The following is a 25,092-nucleotide window of genomic DNA, read 5'->3' on the forward strand; positions in this document are numbered from 1 at the left end:
ATTCCTCTTTCAATTCCTAGGCAGAGCAGCCTGAATGTATAAATTCCTACAGCATATTTGGCTTTTTTTTGTATTTTATGTACTATATTTGTTTTTACTTAATGCATATATTTTTCAAATTTAAGGGAGTAAACTTTGATATTCCCATGTTTATGATGTGGTTTTTTTGCATATAGGTTAAGCAAAAAGTAGCTAAGTATTCACATAAGTAGCTAAGTATTCACATACTTTATGTAATTTTAATTTTCTTCTAGATTTATAGACAGGAAATGGGGGGGAATTAAAATAAATTTGTTTAAATAAACATAAGCAAAAATATCTTTATTATTTTTTCATAATTTTGTGATGCTTATCTAAGGCATTTGTATTAGTCATTGACTTGCCAACTGCAGAAGGAAATCCCAAGTGGATGAAACCTATTTGAATACAGTTTTTAAACATTATAATAATTGTTAGAGTAATTATTTTACACTGGAAGTACACTTTAATATTTTATATACTATCGTTGTTTAATCCATGCCATTTTGTTCTTTACAAAATGGGATTGCTACAGTACAATACAACAACTTGTATTGTAATCAGCAGCTGGAATTTACTGGAAATACTAATTAAGCCCTACAAAATCAAAATATATGAAACCTAATATTAAATATATATAGCTATAAATATATAAATCTACCATCTGAAAGTAGTAGTCTTCTGGACTTATTTTGCATGTCTGTAATTGACTACATCAGACAGGAGGCATAGAGAATTAAGCTCCTGATAAATGATTCTGTTATGCTATGCTGGCTGTTTTGATTATTTCTAACACCAGTTCCTGCCTCTTGGCCTCTTAATTTCCTTTTTCTGTCCTCTCTTTCAGTTTAAAGGGTAGAATGCAAATAGCCTTATTTTGGAGGATTTTGAGTTGGAGGGAATGTTGTGAGGTGCTGTATTCATCTCCCAGCATTGCTTAAGGGTCTTGTAAAAGTGCAATACCATAATATAGGAAAGTCCTTGAGACTGGAACAACAGTGTAATTTCATTAATCTCACTGAACATTGCTATTTATTATTCTTCCACTGGTAAAGACGGATTAGAATCAGGTTTCTGTGATTTCTCAGCCTGACTCAAGATTGTTTTGTAATAGCAATGATAATGCAAAAAGAAATCCATATAAGAAAATGACTGAAGTAGCTGTATAGTTTAGGAAAAATTCAAATGTCTGTAGCAATATCTGAGTACACTTAAATTAAGCACAGTGTTAACAGCAGTGTCTTTTGACGCTCACAGATCCACATTCAATAAGTAGCTCCTTCCACCCATGTGATATTACATGACACAAAACTGACACCTGTACCACTAAGGTGCCACTAAAATGGCAACTTTAACTTTTGGTTATTTATTTGGTGCTGAAAACTCTTATGACACACAACCCCCATCATGACACAGAGATTCTCAGAAGCTCACAGAATTTTTCAGCACTTTTTGATGCAACACTGCATCACAGTAACTGCTGGTGTAGGATCAGATCCACCTGGAGCTCACTGCCCTGCCTGTGTAAATAAACATTTGGCAACAGCGCGGGGTAGCAGCAATGACAGAAATGAGTGCCTAGGCAGAGGATTGGGGGATTCTCAGAATCAGCTGGCTCTGTGGTAAGTGTTGTGATTCTCATCTGTTGAGTTTCAGGGATGAGAAAAGCAAGCTAATTCAGCCTGTAAATTAAAACCTGATTAATTGATATCTTTGTTTTAACCATAAATGCATAGAGATGCTCCAAATTTTATTTAAAAATAGTTAGTTTTTTTAAAAAATCCATCTGAAACCTTTTTTTCTGGCATGCCCTCATGATCACCCTAGGGGAGGGAGGACTTGGGGTTTGCAGTCACATCACATTCAGTTTCAAAACGAAAGCCGGCTGACCTTACAGGGCTGCCTGCTCACTCCGGTCCGACACATTGCGTGGCTTGCAGCGGCCGTGCGAGCCGTGGCGGCCCCTCGCCCTGTGCCCTGTGCCGGGGCACGGCCGGGCCCTTAGCTCCGCGCCGGGATCCGCGCATCCTGCCTGCACTTTCCCACGTCTCCAGTAGATGCCCCCAGAGACCATTAAACCCCGAGAACGGCTCCGCTCCGAGCACCGCAAAGGGCAGGCAGTCTTCTCTCATTTCGCTCCTGGAGGTAACTTAATTGTTCAAAGGAAGCCTCAAGTCGGCGCGGATGAATGCAGAAAAACAAACTCGCTTGTTTAACAATAAATCATAATTTATTAGGTAGCAAGGTTCGAAAGTGTTTAGTGTAAGGTTGCTTATCAATGTAGAAACATACTATACTAATGCTAACAGTGGGATTTTATAAAATAAATCACAGAATCACAGAATATCCTGAGTTGGAAGGAACCTTAGGTATGATGTTTTGATATTGATATTAGAAATCAAGTAATCTTTAGTTATCTAAAACATGAGTTGTTCTGCTTAGACTCGGATTTTACATGCTGCATGACATCATAAAAAGCAGGGTGGAAAGTGTTTTGAGGACTGAGGATTCATAGTTTATCTCAAGGTATCATGAAAAGTTTGCTGCTCTCACCTACACCATGCCTCCGTTCAAAAGGAGTGTTTGATGGGGGGAAAAGAGGACCCTGGAATTTTCATCTGGAAACACTGATAACTGTGATTATTTTAGATTTCATTGCAGTGTCAAGCTCTTTTAGGTGGTACAAATACCATTTATCCCCATAATACCATTAATCTCTTGCCCAATTTCACTGTTTGTGTGTGATCAGTCACTTGTAGCTTATATATTACAGAAACTTAAGGAATAGTATTATTATATAGTATTACAGTAGTATTGTAATTATATATAAATAATACAATAGTATTATTATCGTGGGCTTTGTGCATAACTGACATGACTTTCATTTTTATGGCACTAAATTTGGAGGGTTTTACAATAGATAGCTTCATTGCTTGCGTGCTAAAATCAGTCCTCTTTGCCTCAGAAAAAAATGTGCTCTGCACAGTAGGATTATCCCAGCATTATTTCAATTTCTCCATTAATTGGGATGGGATTTATTAAAACACACTTGACACTGTTTTTTAAAAATTACTATTTTACTATTTATATTACTATATTACTATTTATTTTACGTTTTACTATATGCTTTGTTTTCCTGTACTGGTTTGCTAATAATGCTTTCTTGTGTGGAAAATGTGCTTTGACTTTAAGTAAAATACATCAGTCTACAGAAATAACATGGACACAGTTTTTCTATTTGTGTGAATACCAGTTCTGTGCCCAGTGAGAGTTAAAAGTTACCTGAATGACTTGGGGTAGAGACTGCTGAGATCTTTTAGCACCACTTCCTTGTTATTTCCAATACATCTCCTGATCTAATGCATGTACACACACAAACATATATAGATCCCATTGTATAAATAAACAGGCATGTGTGTGCCTGCTATGCAGATTGCTATTCCACTTCTCTGAGTTAGATTACTGTAGGATTCAGTCCGAGGCCTTTGGAAGTTGGTAGGAATTTTTTACCTATGCTCTTTAGGGCTTTTTTTTTATTGATTACATAGAATTTTTAAACAGTAAAGAAAAAGGTATTCCATATAAAAAATAGAGAATATGTTGCATGGTATTAGCATAGTATCTTTACAGTATTTTGAAACTATATACTGTACATTTGGTATATGTCAAATATAGCATATTCTAGCGAATGAAAACTTAAATGCTTAAATGTATTTTTCATATACTTTTATACGATAAATGTTGCAGATTTTCATGGTACAGAATAGTTATATCTTTTCCCTTATCTGTGAGAGAAATGCATGATTTTCAGTCTGAAAAAGCATCCATTTATATATTAAACACAAATTCAGTACTGTCTTGTCTAAATTGTATCAGGATTATTTAATATTTTTATGCTCAGTTCTGCAAGTGAAATGTGAAAAGTACATGTGAAGGATTAATGTGCATCTGTGTAGTAAGAGATTTTATTTTAATTATATCAAATATGAAATAATGCAGATTATTTGCTTCCTACATCTTACATTGCTATCTATTTTATTTACATCTAGCTAAGAAGTTTTCACATCACTTCCATCTTATCAACATTGTTAGATAATTGCAGTAGCTGTTTTTAAGATCAAGGTATTAGTCTCATTGGGCTATTATTATTACACCTGAATTTATTACATACACTATAAATCTCATTTTTCAGAATTCAGAATTCATATTTATTTTAAAGCTGAGATATTTTGAATTTGAATGGTTTTTAATCTAAAAGGACAGTCTTGAAAACAGGTTGGTAACTTCATGGAATATGCAAGATAAAAGTAACACATCTGTGTCCTTGCCATTTTGCTGAGGTAAAGGTTGGTTTTCCCAGACTGGACAATCATCCCTACAAGCCTTTACATATGTACCTTGTGTTGCAGTCCCATTGGACTCATAGATTTTTCCAGAATGGGAGAATATATGATTGTTTCATATAAAAGAAATATTTTGATTATTTCCATAAATAATACCTCCAAAGGTGTATTATCAATTGAGAATATTTGATTCTACAACTTTTTGATGTAAGTATCTCATCAGAGTTTAAGAAGGCACTAAATTCAATAAAAATTCATCATAGCATCACATATTTGTAAAATTAGGGAGAAATTATCAAATTTTGCATCACTAAACCAGCTGAAGTTATATGCTAAATGGAAGGAAAATAATATCTAATTATTCTGGCATGTCATATGTTTCTGGCGGAGCATTTGTTTGACTTTTTTAACCCAAGCCATCCTGTCCTACAGCAAAACTATTTTTTATATATATATATATATCAATATGTATATATAACATATAATAATGCTGTATATAACAACATATATGTTGTTTTGACATGAGCCTCAGTTTTCCCTGTGCACTGTCTTAAAGCAAACGAAGGGGTCATTGTGTTTTCATGGACTAATGTAAACATGGGGGGGTTCCCATCAGTCAGCCTTTTCTACCAAATATCAGCTAAGAATAGAAGTGTATTTTTTACCGTGTTTTCAATGGATATATTGGTATTTATTGATTATTGCCGTGTTTGCTTCCCTAGGGTACGGCATTTGCAAGCAGATTTTAGCAGATCTCTTTTTGAGCGGGGGAGATAATACCCACTCCCTGCTGCTGAACTGCAGAGGTCTCTTCCTGAAAGCTGTTGTAGTTATCTGCACTTATTTGGTAAGGTGGAGAACAGAATACAAGTTTAAAGGCTTAAAATCTCCCTTTCTTATTCCCAGTTACAGGAATTCATACAAGAAGAACATCTGCATAGACATGCTGCGCCGGGGTTATCACAAGTCCTTCTCTGAGCTCCTCACTCTGATCCAGAAGTGGAATGCCTTCAGGGAGGCTGCAGGGCCTGGGTCAGCCATATGGCATGAGAAGTCCCTGGAGGAGCAGCCTGATAAGCTGGATCAGCTTTCCCACTTCCTGACCGGGGCTGAGGCAGCCCGGCGAGCAGGTAAATGGGGGGATTGTGGGTAGCGGAGCAGCGGGAGCCGCAGCCGCCAGTGCCTGGGGGAAGATTCCAAATTGTTTCATGTATGAATTTGAAACGCTACTGCATCTTAGCACATTGCAGCCTTAGTCAACTGAGCTGTATTTATAGAATAAATGATTAGGAGCTGCAGATATCAGGAGAGGTCTTGTGAAGGAAGGAAAAAAAGGAAAAAACATGTAGAGTGAATTTTGATAACATCAGAAATGTTTGATGTATTTATAGCTTTGATAACATCTCAATTATTTTCTCATAGTTTCATTATTTATTGGTTTTTTTTCCTCTATTGATTTGAGAAGCTGGTTTTGTATTAGAAAAATTTAATAGGTGAAATGCTGTTTCACACAGTAATACTTTTATAAATCTATTTTTATTAAATACCCTGCTAACTGTGTTTGGATTTGTGACTGACTTAAAAAGGATTGTGAACATGTCAAATAAAATACAGCACATAGATGTAACATGCCACCTGTGAATTACTAGATATTAGTGAAGACATAACTCAAAATTGTATTTTATAACTGTATTTTCTTTATTGCCTACTATTTACTAAGCACTCATATTTATAATTTCCTTTTACTATAAATAGTAACATAACTTACTCCATCTTTCTCCATTGGAATAATTGCAGGGATGGAGGCAGACAAAGCTCTACCTGCAATCTTGTTTCATAGCTGAGTTGATATCAGTGTAGTTGTCTTGTTTCAAGTTGCATTTTGATCATTACAAATATGAAAACCTACAGTAAATCTTGTGAATTTGGAATCTAAGCTTTTTAACTGAAATTTAGAAACAGGCAACTTCATTTCAAAAAAAAAGGAACAGCAAAATAAACCGTTTTGGCACTTCCAAAAAATGTTAATTTTAACTGTTTATTTGATGCTTGCCATGAAAGCCAAAAGTTGTGTTTCTTTATTTAATTCACTGTAATTCTTGACAGGAAGCCCAGCCAACCATAATTGGAAGGAATCTTTAGCTTTGCCTGGAATATGACTAAAACCTGAATAGCCACCCGTGTATCTTGCAGAATATGAGAGAGAAGTTTGGGGCTTGGACTGGCCTGGCAGAAGCATTCTGCTAATATCTGATGGTCAAAAATACTGGACATTATCTTAACTGGCTTATCTTAATGGGCCTGCTTCCTGCAGCCACTTGAGGAGAACAGTTTGCCTGCCTTCAGTGCATGATATTTTTCAGTGTTACAGGCTGATGTGTGACAACAGAGATGGCAAACATGAGAGACAAGGCATTCCCAAATGTGCAGTTCCTGCACTTCTCCTACTGAACCTGGCATTTCTTGTGTGCTGGGCTCTGTAAGTCTGTCACCTCTCCCAGAGACAAGGTACCACCACCAGCTGCCTAATTGCACCTTGCCTCTAGGAGAGAGTATCTCCCAACTTTGCCTGTTGATTAAAATGAAAGAAGAAAAAAATAATGAGGACTTAAGAGTTGGCAAGCGTTGTTACTGAATTGCTGGAGCAGGGCATAATTTGTTTTGATTTTTTTCACCGGTTTCAATGCAAATCTTTGCACAAATGTCTCGTTTGTATAGAATGAGGTTTGAGTTTCCTGGCACATGAAGGAGTGGATGGTAGTTCCTATTGCAGGTCTGAGAGCCAGCAGTGCTGTGAAGATTCACATGAATTGTGCAGCTCATCAAACACTAATTCAGTAGCTCTGCTAATCCGGTTACTCTCTGATTCTAATCAAATTGCTTGGGGCTCTGGCTTATGATCTCCTGACAACTCCAGTTGACACCATTTAAGAATCATTCAGCAGTTCACCTCAGCTAGAACTTACCATGATATAGCAGCCACAACAGTGGCTGACCTGCATTTGCTCTTCAGCTGCCACAGTTCACGCTTAAAAGGGTGAAGGTAATATTTGGGTCAGCAAATGGTGAGAGTTTCATAGCATGGTTATGTTGCTAATATTAGGTTGGCTGAAATTTTACCTATCTGAGGTAACAATTATGCTGAAAAAGAGATAGCAGCTATAAATAATGACCATTAAAAATTCATTACTTGTAAGTATTTTTATTAATTAAAACTTCAGAAAATGTTGGGGTTTGAACTTGGAGTGGTATGTGGAAAGCAAAACACTTTGTCAGTAAATAATTTTCTTATTTGTTATTTAATTTTTCTCATCTGTTATTTTTGGATAATAGGGTATTACTGTCCCAATTTTGAATATAACTTCGAACTTCTAATTTTAGAGTTTTATGGTACTTACCATAGTGTACAGAACAAGCTATGTACACATTCAGTTTTCATATTTATTGGTGGAAAGTGTTAATATTGTAATGGTTTCCACAGTTTTTAGTTCTAGGACACTACAATTCTGGACATAAATAATTTGCTTGAACTGAATCAGAGCCATGCAGGCTAATATCAAAGAGCAATTACTTTCTTTACTGCTGTGTTTGAAAATAGTAGAATTTTGTTTACCAGCATTACACTGATTGCTTTTACATATACCAGTCAAGGTTCTCTCGATTTTCATTTTTAATAGAATATTTTGCTTTCACTTCAAATTACTCAGGAGTTGTCTTTTTTTTTAATTGCCTATTACCAGTACTTTGCTGTGTGCAAAGAAAACAGCTTTTTCTGGCCAACTTAAACTCATTTTTGTTGCATTTGAATATCTCCCAAGTATTGAAAAATAGAGAGGGAACTTTAATCCTTGTAGCTTTTCAGAAAAATGACTGATGGAGTTATTTTGCCCTGAGTTCAGCATTATTCTAAAGCAGTGGCAGAAATATTGCCAATGCTTGACTATATTTTTGTCTTGCCTTCTTTATACAAGCAAAGTAAATGTTTCTGACTTGAAAATTGAGGGAATTTTAATTATTCTTTGATGTTCCTTTATACTGGACTAACCTCTTTTTTTACTAGTTCTGATTTCAGGAGCTTAGGGAAAAAAAAGGAGGTAGTTGAGCTGTTTAAATATGTATATAGTTGTATGTCTTTTTACAGAAGAATCAGGATAAATGTCAGAGTATGGGATCTGCACAGCTCAGCATTTGATGTATACAGTGATTTCTTGGCACATATATGGAAATACTGGGGGTTCCTTCAAAAGGAAGCTATGTTTTGTATTTATCAGTACTGATAGTACTTGATCAGTATAGAGTGAGCTGGTTTGCTTGTAGCCATTGAAAGGAGTGCAAAGCAAGTTCCAGCTCAAGAACAATTAAAGGAAGAGCTGTCCCAGCTGTTAACTCTGTTTTGCCAGAGCAGGAATGCAAAACCAGGGAAAGTGCCACAGTTCAGTGGCTGCAGCTTGTGCTGGGCACTCAGCACTGTAGTGGCAGATCACTGTGCCAAAGCCAGAGGGTGGAATCCTTGGCTATGAACACCCCTTCAGAAGGGGAAGACACTGCTTATTAGCTGATCACTGCAGCAGCTGCTGGAAACCAGGAGTTAAAACCTGGGAACTGCTGCCCTTCTGAGATTCCACCTGCTCCTGGTTCCTGACCCCACGCAACCTTTGTGCTATGCTGTGTGCTAAATGCTGAATCTGTGCATGTGCTGCAGGCTGCTGACCCTTGTTCTAGACAGTACCAGACACACAATTAGAAAGAAGTGACAACTTGGCTTTCTTTCCCTCACTTCAGTGTAGAGAAAAATTTTGACAGTATGAATTAACATTAGTTTTTGTTGTAAAAGATGTCTTTTCATAAAGTGTATGAAAGAAGCATGAGTATTTGATCTGCATGCACTGGAAAGATTTTGTCCAGTATACTCAAGGTCGAAAACAGAGTTTAGCATTTTACAGTAGAAAGCTTTTCTGTAAGGTTATGCCTTAGGCTTGGGCTAGAAACATTGCAGTAACCATACTGCCCATGCTATTTTCAAAAAAAAAAAAAAAGGAAATAGGTTATGCCTTAAAAGAAAAAAGTATATCAAACCCTCTTTTAAGATTTGCTTGGATGAGACATACTTTTGTTTGCTTTTGAGGGGCTGGGCAAGGGAATGCTGTTTTATTTTCTAAGCAGTTTGTCACTCCCTACTTAATATTTTATCACAGGAAAAAATGCAGCAGTTGCTGGAGACCAGTGGAGAATTTTATTATTTTTGTAGTTATCTTACAAAAAGTTGAAGTGATTCTGTCCAGGAAAGAAACCAAACCATCTCAAAATACAGCCACTTGTAGAACTACCATTAACTTCAACAGAAGCAGCACTTTTTAGAAAATTTCTGTAGTATGTTTTTGTTGCAATAGCTTGGAGTTCCCTTTTAGCATTCCAGATTACCAGTTAATTGACTCATATTATTATCATTAGCTGGTTTTATCCTTTACCCAGTAAAATTATACCCTGACCATTTCCTTAGCATTTTTTTTAATAGACTGTTCATTGATCAAGCATTTTCCCCATATGTACCTGACAGTGTTGGGAGTGATGTGCTCTGTGCACACTCTAGGAAACAGTTTCTGCCTGTAACTTGGTGTCATTGTGCTCACAACTTGCATTTTCACTTTCTTCATTTGTGGACTTACAGATAAACATTCAGGAAAAAAAGTTTATCCATTTAAGAATAAACTCTCTGGAAAAAGGAGTGATTGAGGAGTGTTTTACCTATAGATGTAGAAGCATCCTTTTTCTGAACAAGCAAAAGGGACTGATTCTTTGCCATGTATAGATCCAGATGGAAATAACCAATTGCAGCACCATATTGAGCTGCAGTTTGTGCTTCTTTTTGGTCCAACATCTTCCATCCTAGATCTTTCTCTGAGTGAATTCTTCGCAGCATCAGCTGTCTTGCTACTAAGTCACTGATTTTGATCTTTCTGGCAAAAGAAAAATTAGCCTTCCAGCACTCTGCCTCATTCTGACATAAAAAATTACTCATAGTGTTTTAATTGACCTTAAGCCACACCTTTATGTGCCTTCAAGAGTGAAGGGTCAGTTATAATCCAGTCATACACACTTTAAACAGCTGACTGGAGGATGAATGTTAACACCTGTTGAAAAGTTTCCATATGGCCTTTGTTTGGCAGGAACAAAGCACTGACTGGTGGCTTTTTGAGTGGGAAATAAGGACTCATAGCTGGATGTTGAAAGATTTCTTTCTGATTCCTGTAGTTTAAAAATCAGTGCAAGTTCTTGTTAATGGAAAATGGAACACCTGCCTATTTTATTCTTCAAAGGAGACATCAAGCCAGGATCTCTTCCTGATATTTTCATCTGTTCTCTAAAGACCATTCCTGTACTTCTTTCCCTTTCTTCCACTGCATCCTGTAACAAGGGAGATCATAGAGATATGGCAGCAAGTTGTACTTGAGTCTCACTAGGATGGCTTGCTGGCTTTCTGTGTGTTTCTTTTCTCTCATGTTAGCCCTGTTGGGGTTCTCAAACTGCACCTTGCTACCCTTGCATTGCACTACTTAGTAGTTGTCTAGCTGAGTACAACAAACATGCAGATATGGATTTGAGTGATCCTCTGTTGTGTGCACAGCCTTGCAGTTCTTGAGAAGAGTCCAGGATCAAAGGTATTGTTCAGTGCTGATCAGGGCTTATGGCTTGAGCACAAGAGGAGATGCTACTTGGCAGCTGAGGTGCACCTAAAGAGATCCTGATACACAGCAGGGAATACCCTGTGTGTTTAATATATGGCGTTTAATGTTTAAGCTCAAGTTGAAGGTTTTGGGATTTTTTTAAATCTCTAGCAGAAAGATCTCAGGAAGGTTTGATAGGACAACTCTCCTTTTGTACATAAATACTCAATTAGGGAGGTTTTTTACATTTTTTGGATCAACAGATGCCTAAAGATGACTTGTCTACATGTGTTTTATAATCAGTTGTACAGAATGTACTCTACAAAACCAGAGAGTTCAAAGTTTTAATATCCGAACTACTTGGAGTTTTTATAGAAGGATTTCCCTATTCCTATATTCCTCTCCTGGGGATGTAAAAGTTCACTTTCACTAAGTCTGACACACTAGCTTTGCCACTGTCAGAATAACATCAGTTAACTTCTTGATCAGTAACTCAGACTTTGGATCCAAATCCAAATGGCTTGTAAAAGTCTGGGGTGTGGGGGTTTGGTGCATGGCCTGTATATCCGGTCAGCCCTGCCCAAGACAGTGCCAGAGACAAGGTTGTCTTTGTGCACTTCTCATTGTTATGCACCGGCAGGATCCTCAGCAGAGGTCACGGTAAAGTTCATTCAATCAAAGCCGTGGCAGTAGCTGGAGTCTGCCTCGGGTCACTTCCATCCCTTGGGATTTGTAGGGCACTACCTGAAGTTATTTGCGTAATTTTATGTCACATAAGTGCCTTGATAGTTTGTAGCAACAATTTCAGAGGAGCAAATCTGTATCCAGTGTGTCTGTATCCAATGATGATCCAATTATCTCTTCCCTTTCTGGCTTATTGCAACCATTTGTATGCATCCTCTGGTATCTTTGAGTTCATTTTCACTTAGCTGTGATCTAATGTGTATTATTATCTTTATGTTAGTGGTTATAATTAGGTTTTGTATTTCACTGCTCGTGTGGTCGTGTGCTTGTAATTGTGGGAAGCTGTGCCTCTAATTCGGAGATAATCTCTAAAAACATTCCCTTGTGCTGCAAGCATTGTTCAATTCAGGGTGAGATAAACCTCATCCAAGAAGTATCTGCTTTTCTTCACTGAGAGGAAAGGAATCCTAGGTAACTCCTATCTGTATCTAAATTAGTAAGTTTGGATGAATCCCAACTGGGTGTTAACTTTATTTCTGTGTGTTGTCCTGGTTTTGGCTAGGATAGAATTAATTTTCTTCTTAGTAGCTGGTACAGTGCAGTGTCTTGGATTTAGTATAATGTTGATAAGTATGATAGATCATGATGTTGCATAGATGTATAAATATGTTATAAACATATACGAATACAGGCATATATGTATATGTGTGTGTGTGCATATACACAGGTAAATGTAGGTATATTAAGCCCAGCCCAGTTTTGTTGTTTCAGTTCCAGAATCATTTGAGAAGATTTTGATGAGGATATTGTACCAAAATAGTCTTAATTTCGAATGTATAAATATGTTTTATATAATGTAGACTCCAGGATATTCTGAAAAAGAGGCACCCAGGAGGTGCTTTTTCAGTCCTGAGGAGAAACAAAAGGCATGAAAACTCAGAGCCATGAAGAATATTCAGATCAGGAATACATGAGGCCTGTATATTGATAATTATTCCTTTCAAAGCTGAATTTCAAAACTTAAGCTTAAAACCTTATATGCAAATGATGAGATGATAATTTAAATGTAATTTCTGAACTATTTCTTTTTTGGTGATTTTAAAGAGATTGTGAATCACTCATTTCTTGGAAGGGATGTTATCTCTTTTAAAATATTAGAAATTGAAGCAATGTGTATTATATATTTCTAAATCATAATTTTATATATATTTTAATGGGAATTATTAGAAAGTTAGAAATCTGAGAAGACAAAATTCTGAGAAAATAAATAAGAAAGCAAAATAATAAATAAAATGAATAAAATAACACAAGCAGTAAAAAAAAAGTATTGTTTACAATTAGAGGAATGAATTTTTAAATCAAAAGATAAAAGGAGTGTTCAAGAATGGGGAAAAGGTTTCAGCTTGATTTCAAAAACCTTTAAGCAGGAAGAATTCAGATAATGTTCTCTGAAATGACCAAGATGGAGAAAAAAGGAGGAGAAACAAGTAGTAGATGAACATCTTGAAGATGTTCATGATACAGACATGATTAGGTGGTAACTCTTTTTCTCAAAAGAATAAAGTCCTTACTGTGTTGTGCAACACAGTGAAGAACTTTATCAAGATAGAAGTCAAATAACAGTCATGACAATAGAGAGAATGAGAGACCTACATTTCTTCAAGTGGATCATATGTAATTTGTAATTTTAAGACAGAACATACTAGAGATGAGGCTGACAAATCCCTCTTGTCTGGTTTAGTGATGAATTTAAAGTACTTGTTTGGGTAATTGCTGCTGTGTGTTCCAAACAGTGCAAGTGACTTGCATAGGTGGTGGAATTTAGTCATTAAACTCATCCTTTTGGAAGCTGTATTTCCCCCAATTCTTCTTGTAGATTGCAGAAGAAGAGAATTTAACTGCATCTTTTGATTGAAGTGTTTTGATATGGTTGTCATAGATTTAAAATACTTGGGAAAGATCTGGACTTGAAGATCTTGCCTATGCTGAAAAGCTTTATTTTTTCCCAGTTGATTTCTGTGTGGTGCTCCATACCCAGAATTAAGAGGGGTTTTTCTTTTCTCCATTCTCTCTCTTTTTGAGCAAAGCTTACAAATTGCAGAGCTCCCAAAAACAAAGCAGTTCTGTTCACACACCCAGCTTAGCCAAAACGTCTCTTACCTGCTGCCAGACCTGTGCTTAACTCCTTTTTACCCAAATATGTGGAAATTCCTTTAGTGCCTTCATGTTTGGCTCATATTCATTTAACAGCCACAAACACACTAAGTAGCCCACCAAAACTGCAATGGAATTTTAGCTAATTATTCAATTTCACATCAGGTTCATGCTCTACTTTATTATTTCATAGATTTTTCAGTATCATATAAGACATAGATCTTTCAAATTCACTTTAGTGTGGAACAATATGATGAGACTTGTCAGGAAAGTTTTAGATTTCTACTCCAAATCAGTAAAGTTTTGGAATAATTCAAGGCTGATATCTTGTGGGTTTTTTTTAAAAGGTACTTTTTCAAGGGAAATAAGTTGTTATTCTGTAACTTTAAATTGTGGATAATTTTGTAATGCTACTTAGATTTAGGAGTTGCAAGTTTTTTGTAAATGTTAGGGATAATGTGTGTTCATTCAGCTGTTTGAGATGATAAAGAGTAGAATCCAAACTTCAGGCTATGGAATCTGGCAAAACTTCAGGCCATATAATCTGTGAGTTAAAACCCACTGCTTTCCACATTTGTTCTGAGAACAATTCCTTGGTGAACTGGGTGGGAGGTTCCTAGGGAAATGGGTGCAATTTCAGTTTGTCTTTAATTTCTAAGAGTGCTAAGGTATTAAACATGGGAATATGCATGAAAACTCAAAGCCTCTCTTGTAAGTCATACTTTGAACATGTAAAATTATATGAATTAATGGATTGTGTTTGCAGAGTGTTCTTTTTGATTCTTAATCTCCATCAACAGAGTTGTTACCTTAGAGGTCCGAGGTTTGGAAAGCTCTTAGGCCTTTTCAGGGCCCAGAGGCTCAGACAAATGCTTCTCCAGTCTCACTCTGACTTCTCTTTTGACTAGCCAGTGTTTTATCCAGGTTCTGTGTGTTTATTGAACTGAATTCTGGTTTTGCACACAGAAATGAGAACAAAAATGTTTCCAGTTGTGCTTAATTTGTAAGATTATAATTTTCCTCTTCAACTTCTCTGAGTGAACACATAGCAGAACTTGATGGCATTTGAATTTAGAAATAAAAATAGTATTGTTGCTATAACATGCAGAATTTCTGAACACTGATGATAATATAACATTTTTATTTTGTTTGTTTTTTGTTTGTTTGTTTGTTTTTAAAGGGCACTATGAGAAAGTGTATGATAACCAGCTTAGCTTGGCCTGCTGTTTCAATGACCCTGAGGACAAATGGTTAAGTAACTACTTCTATGAGCAAAGCTATAACACAGCTCAATTAGTAGAAATTGATGGTGGGAAGAGAAAGGCACAAGGATATGTAAACATGGCCCTCATCGAAGAGGAAGAAGGTAAGGCACTGACATCACAAAGCTGCTTTGGATGGCATCTCTAGTTAAACAAACTGGCCTGAATTAAAAGAGCTGGGGACATGTAGTTCTGTAATGTTTCATCCTGCTTCTAATTTACATTCAGATAAACATCCTGTATTTTTGTTCTTTTTAAAATGACCTTTTGGTTCTCTTGGCCACAAGTGACACCCTCTTTGTTTGTTCCTGACTGCCACATTGGTGTTTGCTTCAGACTTAGACCTCACCACCAGCTCCCTTTCTCTCCATGTCCCTTTCTCTCCCATGTAAACTGGGAGTCTCTGAAATCAGAAGATATTAATAGAAGTAACTAGAATCATAGAACAGCCCAGGCTCTGAGGGACCTTGCAGATGATCTGATCCAACCTTTCATGGAAAAGGGAGCCTAAATGAGGTTATTTTAGCACCCTGTCAATTGCATCTTAAAAACCTCCAGTGATGGGGACTCTACCACATCCCTGGGGAGCCTGTTGCAGTGAACAGTTGTTCTCACTGTGAACAATATTGCTTTCTTATATCAAGGTGAACCTTGTTTCTGTATTTAAGAGCAGATATTACCTTTCATGGCAGAGGGGTTTGTGTGTGGATAGTAGTCTGAGTGTAAAAAAGGCATTTTCCTCTGTTTGCCTAAAATCCTTTCATGGTGTGGGAGGGCAAGCAATAAGTAAGCCTCAAGTAATTGAATAAAGCCTGTCTTCCAGTTCTAATTTGTAAGTGTACTGCATGCCTAACTATTGCTTAAAATATGTGATTTGTGTAGCCACAATGGTTTTGTTTCTGAATTTGAATGTGGGTTGAAACAATTCCAACTCTGAACTCAACTTGTGGCTGGTTTCTCATAAAAAGTGGCTTCTCTTAAAAAAAAAAATGACAGAAATTGAAATATTTTGTGGAAATAGTCTAATTCCATTAAATGTCTGGTGGAATGGGTGTGTTTTGAGAGATGGCCCCATTTCCCAGCAAAAGCCTGAACATAAAACAAGAAGTCTGCAGCCCTTTTTTTTTAATTAAAAGAGTGTTATCCTATTTTTCCTCTTCCTCTTCCTTCCAGCTGACACATGGCACCTTTTGTTATATTTCCTCGCATCTTTCTAGACTGATGGTCATTCACACTGTTTTCCTGTGAACTGTTGTCTTATCTTTCTTGCCTGCCACACTCAGACCTGGATTCAGTTTTAAAATTTGAGCATGTACCAATGATCAGTAAAATGGAAGGATTACTTTTCCTACTCATGGTATCATCCAGTTTCCCAGTTGATAAAATAGAATTTGCTTAAAGCCCAGCCAGTCATAACCAAGTCATTTTCATTTTGAATGAAAAATGCTTAGGTCGGTTATCTATCTCTTACTCAGTAGAATAAAATGATTGAAAAATTGCTGGATTTTAATTTTTTTTGCAACGTTTTTACTTGGTCCTTTAGTTACTAAAAAATAAAATTTTAAGGTGCAGACAAGCAAACATTCAAATCTACTTGTAACTTCAAAGGCTCTTACTGAGTGTGACTCACTGCTGTTACCCAAGCACTGCCTAAAAAAAAAGATTAAGGTTTTCTACTTTAGGGTGTCTTAAGCAAAAGTTGTTGAAAACTTAAATATCTTGAGGCCCATTATAAAAGCACATAAGTAAAGTTATGAAATAGCCTGAGATGATCAGAGAAGCAGAAATTTTATTTTCCTGCTGAAGAATATTATAAACTTTTAGAAGAGAAGCTTCTTATTAACCTTATTAACAAGAAATAAAGCAAAGTGGATTTTCAGTGCCCAGGGTAAAACTCCACTGAATCTGTGGTCTCTGTCTGTTGAAAGTACTTTATTTCCAGAGAGAGAGAGGTAAAAAAAATAAAGAAGCTGAGAGAGTAAGCATAGGATTTGCTTTGAGGGACCACTGAGAAAAAAAGACAGCAGATGTATTCCATGCACTTTGTATTTTCAAGGGTGAAAAATTGATTCAAGGGCAAGTTCTGATTGGAGAAAAAGTGTAAGAGGACATATTGGGTTGGCATTATATAATATTCCATCAGTTTTAATGGTGTTATAAGTACAATTTTAATTCTGCTTTTTCTTTTGTTCAGTTATTTATAATTTGATAATTAATTTGTGAAACAAATTAGTCAGATTCCTTCTTCTCTGGGGGTGTATCTACAGGAATAAATGTAGACATCTGGTCCCAGTTATTTTCAGTTCTCTTATCCAATAGTGTATTTTTCATTACTTGGGAAAGGAAGCTGTCTGTATATGCTTAGGACTGATTGCTTGGGAGTATAAAGTTAAACATGGACTTGTAAAGATTGCTGTTTGCCTTGGAAGAAAATCAATAAATTTGCTGGGTAATTTTTGTGTAATCAAATTTAAAGTTCTTTGACTTTCAGCCTGGTCCCTGTCCTAAAGGCTGGATATAACCTGATGTTCATTAATCTTCAAAGCCAAATATTTGAGGTGTTGGTGGTGTAGACTTCAGTCATGATATTTGGATGCAGGCCATTAGTAGCTGCCAGTAAGGGAAAGAAAACAATAAGTGAGTAGCCTGCTGCAGAAACAAATGGAATGTTCTGCTTGGAGCAAACATTATTTTAATGGCATTGCTTCACAGAATGAGATTTTTTACCTCTTCCCTAAAATACTCTGCCTATAAAATAAGGTGCGAAGCATTCACTGATTATTGTAGAAGTGCTCAGATTTTGATGCTGTTCAATTAGCTGTGCTATCCCCCCCAGTTTGTCTTTCCTCAGAGGGCTGCTAATAAGTCATTTTATTACTTTTTTTACTCATTATTTTACTTTATTTACTCATTTATTACTTATTTTTTTCACATAGCTCTTTAATGTGCTGATGTTACTTTACAGACACTGAAAATACAATGACATAACACATTTTTCTCATGTTAAATCCAGAATTACTTGTTGACCAAGTAAGCACCGGCTTTGTGATAGAGTCTCTTAAGAAATGTGAGTTTAAAAAAAAAAAAAACTTTTTTTCCTGTGCTTTCAATGCATTTTCAGAAGTAATATCAGAATTTCAGAAGTCATTATAAGAATATCAAAGGGTAAGATTATAATAATAGTTTATGATATATTACTGTGCTTTCTGCTGAAGTTAACTGTGAACTTGAGGTTTACACTGTTGTATTTTGCAGAAGAAACAGTTGGAGTGCACTGAAAAACACAATGTCTAGTATTGTTTTGTACAGACTCTTACGTCATTGCAATATTTGAGTGCTTTCTGTTTTGTGCTAAATGCTTGCTGCCTATCATGCATGAAGTGATATGCACCTTAAATATGTGCATCCCAAAGTTTAAGATTAACTTATATCAATAAAAAGAACACTCTGGGGGAAAACAAGGAGTTTGTACTTGTAGGAGGTCTTTGCTTCAAATATGTTACAACAAAACCAGATAAATTTCTATGTTATTCAAAAGCATAGCTCAACCAGGCATCTGAACTTAGGGTACCTGTCAGTTGCAGTGCTTGGGAACATTTCCGGATACATTTAAATAACTGTTTTAGAAAGCATGTAAGTATCACAGTAGCATCCAATGAATAAAATTAATTACAAATGCCACTCCAGAACCTGGATCTCCCTGCTATGAGAGCTGTAAGATGTGTGGAAATGATGCCATTATTCTCAAGGCAGTGGTGACTTTGAATTAGTCATCAGATTTCTATTCTGCTAGCACATAAGGATCAACAAAAGTGGAGGTAATACTTTATCTGAAGTCTTTACAGGCTGAAAAGATTAAAGCCAGGCAGAACTAGTGAGAGAAAGGGAGCAAGTACAAAGCAATGTTGGGAATCTCAGAGCTGATTGCCACAACATACAGCTAATCCACAAACCCAGTTTTGTCCGTGTGTGTGCTTTTCAGACTGCGAACCTTATGAGGCCTCAGTAAGGAATTCCTTTAGTCCTTTCTAAAATAGCTTAGACATTTCAAAAATCTGCCGTATTCTGCAAATTAATGAAGGGTTTGTAAGTGTTCAGTCCTAATCCAGCTCTGCCTTGATTTTAAGCAGAGTTTATAAGCTGAAGGTCTGATTGCTTTTCCAACAGAGCAATGGTATGCCTGAGTTGATCGCTTTGCACCTACCCCAAAAATTTGAATTGATTGTGCCTGATTTATTTGAAAAGGTGTAATTGTTTTATCTGTGATCACGGATAAAATATGGTCTATTTCATATGTTGGAATTTGATAGAAACCTTTCTGGTTGAAAGACCTACTGAATGGGAGGGACTTCTAAGTGTAATTAATTTGTTAGGGAAAAAAGATCACAGGATTCTTGCAGATTTTAACAATCTTGATTGAAACTGAGGTGAAGAATTTTCCCTGTCACTTTGCCATTGTATTGAAATTGAAGTTTTTATTAAGGCATTGCAGAAATTGATGGAAAGGTTCTGATTGTGTTTAAGGGGCATTTCACAGAATGGCTGGATTGGAAGGAACCTCTGAAGATCACCTAGTCCAATTGTCCTGCTAAAGCAGGTTGCACCTGAAACAAGTTGTACAGGATAGCTCTGAGTTATGAAACTTAACTATTAATTACTGGATATATTTGCTGAACAACAACTTAAAGATGGATCATGACATCTTTTGGTTTTGGATCATAAAAAGTCTAAACAGTTTATTTTCTTGTTCTTAGTCAAGAAATTCTTGCTAAGAATCCATTCTTACTAAGAAATTGTTGATTTTGTATTTGGAATTGTTTATGGCAAGTGCTTTTTAATTGAAAACTGTAATGTATAAATAATTAAGAGAAACTCAGCATAAATTCATGAGTATCTATGCAGAGGAAATATGCACGTTTAAGCAGAATTTCCCCAATTGGTTTGCCTTCAGGCAGAAATAATTTATATTCAGATATAAAAAAAGAGAATGTTAATATTGCAAAATGAAGTACTAAAAAGGTTTAAAAAAGCAAAAGTTAAAATTGCTTGTGAAATTTCATATGCTTTTGCGTGTGAACAATTTGCAAGTTTATTTTAATTGCATAAAAATATTGTTTCTTTTTAGGAGATTGTGAAGTATAACCAGAATAAAATTCACCTGTGGGATGGGTGGCCCACATGCACCTTCTACATTAATAGAGCTTTATGTTGTTATCTGTGCTGCAAGTCTGCCAAGCCCACTTAAATAGCAAATCCTCCATAGTATAGTGTAGAAACATTCTGCTTTACAATCTGATTGCATAATTGCAAACAGCTGGTAAATAAAACAAACCAGGGGGACAGCATTTGTGACGAGAGATTCATTTCTTCCTCACTAGCTGTGGAGTGCAGAGCTGTCACTGATAACAGAATTGCTGCATTTGAACAATCCAGCCTGTCTATTTAACTGTGTTATGGTTCCCCCATAAGGCTATGCCCAGTATCTGAGGTCTCCATACCATGGTGTCCATAAGCCCAGGTTAGACACTGGAAGAAGGCAACCTAAAATTAATCCAATCTCTTCATTCAGAAACAAAGGCAACTCAAATTATCAGCTAAAAGATAGGTTTTTCTATATTTTTGTTTGTGTTGGAGATTCTGTTCTGTAAGCAACTTGTCTTGGTACCCTGTTAGCTTTGTGATTTTTGATAAAACATGAAGCTCATTATCTTTCTCCTTTTTATAATGACATTTGTGATTGTGTGGACCAAAACCAGGGAAAGTGTTCAAAGATATATATTCCTATGTAATTTTTTATAGGAAGCTTGTGTGCTAGTTAAAACATGACAGTGGCCTAAAGGAGAGCCATATTTCTAGAGATTTAGGGATTATCTGTCCTCTCAGATAGGAACCACAGGTTTGTTCTGCATTTGTACAGTACCCTTTCCTCTGTGCTTCTACAGCATAGAGGTGAGGTTTGGTGTGTGCTGTGATAAACTAAAGCTGGATGAGAACGTGCTGCTCCCTGGCCAAGCAGAGTGCTGCTGTCTCAACATGTGCGGCAAGTTCTGCCTGCCTTTCTGTCTGTCTGGAGTTTGGATCAATGTCTATCCTCAAGATATTAATTTTCTAAAAAAGTGGTGGGAACTTATTGTCCTATGGACTTCTTACCAAATTTGGTTGAAACTCACTCCAAATGTAGTTGAAGAACAGGATGATCATATAGATTTGTTCCCTGTGGAGTCTACCGTAAAAGTGTCTGTACAATTCATTGTCTGGAGAGAACATACATATTTATATAACAGACCAAATCCAGTAGTAACCAACTATCATTGGTTTATCATGATATTTCCCCTCCTTGCCCCAGGTTGCATATCCCAAACTACAAACTTCTCAGATTTATTCCTAGTTGTGATTTTTTTTTTTTTTTTCTCAAACAGCTTATTCAGGAAAAGGCATGTAGGAATAGTTTAGACCTAGGAACATACTCACTTGTTTCCAAATCCTTTGTCTTTAACTACATAAACCTGTTGCTTAATTTTAAGTTATAAAGAGTCGCCACATCAGGCAACTTTAAAGACAGAAAGAAGCTTTCCATTAATGGGATATGAAATTCTGCATACCCAGTTTGACCATTTAAGGTACTTCCAGTCAATGATTTTCACCATATCAACTGAAGCTAATTCTCCTTTGTTATTCTGCATTTACTCTGTCTCACAAAATGGTTATATTGTTTTCTGATTGCTTAAGAATTGAATATATAAGTTGGCTGGGAAAAACTTAATTGTAGAGCATAATTTAAAGAATTTATGCAGCAAATTGCTAGGAGTTACTCTTTGGATATTCTGCTTTTCTCTGTCAGTCAGAAGCAGCCATAAATCCTTCTCGATTCTTGGCAGGACAGATTGAACAGGTTTATTAAATAATTGAGCTCATCCTCCTGCAGGTGCACAAAGTAGTTCCCCAGCAAATTACATCTTATTATTACAGGGCTGTTACTTGTATTGAAATAACAAGTACTGTCTGGAATTGATGTTATAGAAATTAGGAATATTTTCAGCTCAAATTAGCAGTCTTAAGTCTGAAAAAAGCTTCTGAACATGCAACATGAAAGAAAAAGGGGCCTGTTTAGTTCATAAAAATATTCTTCAAAAATTATTTTTTATTCTTATTTTTAAAAGGTTTTTGTTGGTAATGAAGGTATTTTGAATAAGAGAACTCAGGAAAAATTCTGTAGTGATCCTACTTCTGAAAGGGAATCTGTGAAAATGTAATACATTCTACATGATTTCACTTCACTTGTTTTAAATCAAGGTTTATTATTAAACACAAGGAAGTAACAATATTCTTTACACTAAGAAAAAGTAAGTTTCCTTAATCCTTTCGTGGTCACTCCCATTTTCCTGGCCTAACTCTTCAAATGAAGACTCTTTTAGTTCTGCTATACACCTGGGGACCAGTCTGTATTCTTGCTTTCTAATAAGTTCTTCAAGAAATATTCACAGCAGTGCACAGATGCTGATTCTAAACTCTGTCATTTGCATTGTCATTAAAAGTTTTGACATATGAAAAAAAGATCCTAAATTAGTTTCCATTCCTATGTGTTCAGTGATTGTAAAGTTCATTTTCAAGTCATAAAACTACTGTAAAAAAGCTATGGCTGTTTACATGAACTATGAAAGACGTATCAGGAATATTTTAGAAAAAACATTTGATGTGTGCTTAAATATAGTATGTTGCACTCAGGTGAACTGTTTATATAGGTACTTCTGTACAAATCATATTCTAAATGTTTTTGATATCCAGTATTGCTCTGTTTGCTTTATATGCATGTTCATAAGACTATGACATTTAATGAAGAGATCTTTTTAAAGTATTGATAGCCACGAGTAAATTATACTGTGTTTGATCTGTGTTAAAGATTCAAAGTCCAAGATATTTGAATAGAACTTAGAATAAAAATGTAATTAGGTTACATCCCTAAAGTCTGATATATCTTTAAACAAGACTGCAAATGAAACTTTATTAAAACTTCAAATGAATTATTTCTTTGCTTTTTTTAAATTCTTTTTCCCCCTCTTCTCTTTCATGTCTATTACTGACATTGCTTCTTGTATTTTACCTGTCTTTTCCAGAGTATTTTAATTATTTACTGCTTAATGACTGGTACTGAGATGAAGCTGCCCTCTCACTGAGTTTTTTTTCTTTGCTTCAAAGCTTTGAGAGGTCTTGGAATACTGTAGCTGGACCAGCAGTTGTCATCATAAACTTTCCTCGAGGCAGTGTTTCCTTTCAGTAATTGATAAAGGAGGCTGTTTCCAGAGGTGCCTTTCCAGTGTCACTGAGAGCTGCCAGGGTTGCATGTCCTCAGCCATTACCAATAATTTGGAGAAGCCATAGATAAAGCAAACACAAAGCTGTTAATAAAAATATATCTTGCTCTTCAGAGAATCCTTCAGATTGGCTGGGATCTTAGCAGGTCATTAATCCAGCTGCACTTCTGAAGTGAATCATCTGCACCACAGAACAGCTCCAGTGCTGGAGCACTGCATCTGATAATAAATTTATTATTGGAAGCTGTGGAAAGTAACGAGAACTGGGTGGAATCTGAATAAAATGTAAACACTGACCAAAAACAAAGTATTTAAACCAAAGCAAGCATTTGACATGACTTAGCCAAAAAAAAAAAAAAATAGTGAAACTAATCTGCTTCAGTGTCACTTTCTCTATTTAAAAGGTAATGATCATATTAGTCTGAGGTTGAATACGAATATAACTTGTTTTCATTATTTCTGTTGAACTTTAAAAACTGCTAAGCTCTGAAAAACAGAATTGCAAAGTATGTGCCATGCATCCCTGAGTTTTCTGCTCCCTTCCCTTTCTGCATTTAGATATCCACCAATAGACATTGAAATATTTGTGAAACCTGAAATGGGAGCATCCCACTGAGTGTGGGCCTGCTCTTATCCAGAGCCTGGAGTCTTACAGTGTGAGCTTCCTGAATGCATTTTGCATCTTAGGTAGCCTTTGCATATTGAACAGAGCACTTTGATGCTCTGCAAGCATGAAAGAGGGCTTGAATAATACTGTGAAGCAAGAATTCCATTCTCTCTAAAATGGGTGTGTGATCATTCAGCTAATGTTCAACATTGTTTGAAATGTTGTCCTCCAGATTAAAATGGATATATATGAAAAAGCGCTTATTTATATATAATCAAAAAAATCAGAAGGTGGCATGTGACAAATGCTGCTTTCATAAAATGTGTTAACCTAAAAAGATAAAGGAATTTTAATTGTAAACCAAAATTTTGCATGTCGGTTCATTTGAATATGAATGTAAGACAGACAAGTTAGTGGAATTTTCATCTGGGACCCGTTTGCTTGTCTTTTCTTTTCCCCTTGCTGGTCCACAGTACACCATTCCCAAAACAGCTGTCATTTCAGCTGCCTGTGGGAAAACCCTCCTGTTTGCAGCTCAGGAGTGCTGGCAGCAGAAGGGGAAGGGATTAGAGAGCAGCCAGGCAGCCAGAAAAGCCAGCATTATCCCTACCTTGTGAGGTGTCTCTGGGAGAAGCCTTTAAGTAAGCCCTTTTTAGAACAGGTTTGATATCCCAGTGTGCTGGTGGTGTGATACAGAATCTGTGAACTGTCCTGCTGCAGGTTCTACAGTATGCACTGCCCTCTAGGTTTGTGTAGGTGTATTTTGAGTGCTTGAGCTTTAAGGCAAGTAATATGGGTCCTCAGAGGACAAGACTACATATGCTCTAATGCTCACTGGATTACTGCAGTTATGATTTTCTTTTCAGACAACACACATTTGTTTAAGTAATGTAAACAGAAATAATGTATCATCCTCTAAGGTGCCGTACTTAAGACTTGGCTGGCAGTCCTTCACCCAGAGAAGGGAAGATAAAATCCTGTCCTTTTGCACTGCAGTCAGTCAGTCCACCAATGCTACATCTCAGGTTGTGTGAAGCTCAACTTTCC

At 36.3% G+C, this 25,092-nt stretch overlaps 1 protein-coding gene across 1 annotated transcript in view; it reads left to right on the forward strand.

Annotated features, from left to right (window-relative positions):
* The window catches only part of TTC29 (tetratricopeptide repeat domain 29), a 113,305-nt gene that overhangs the window by 13,772 nt on the left and 74,441 nt on the right, over positions 1–25,092 (forward strand). Inside the window, exons 4-5 of the mRNA XM_071432691.1 lie at positions 5,268–5,491; positions 15,045–15,230. Coding sequence (XP_071288792.1) covers positions 5,268–5,491; positions 15,045–15,230 — 410 coding nt within the window. The remainder of the gene's footprint in view (positions 1–5,267; positions 5,492–15,044; positions 15,231–25,092) is intronic.

This window comes from Agelaius tricolor, unplaced genomic scaffold (assembly GCF_023055355.1).
Source record: "Agelaius tricolor isolate 1412-34295 unplaced genomic scaffold, bAgeTri1.0.p SCAF_8, whole genome shotgun sequence".
Taxonomy (NCBI): Eukaryota; Metazoa; Chordata; class Aves; order Passeriformes; family Icteridae; genus Agelaius; species Agelaius tricolor.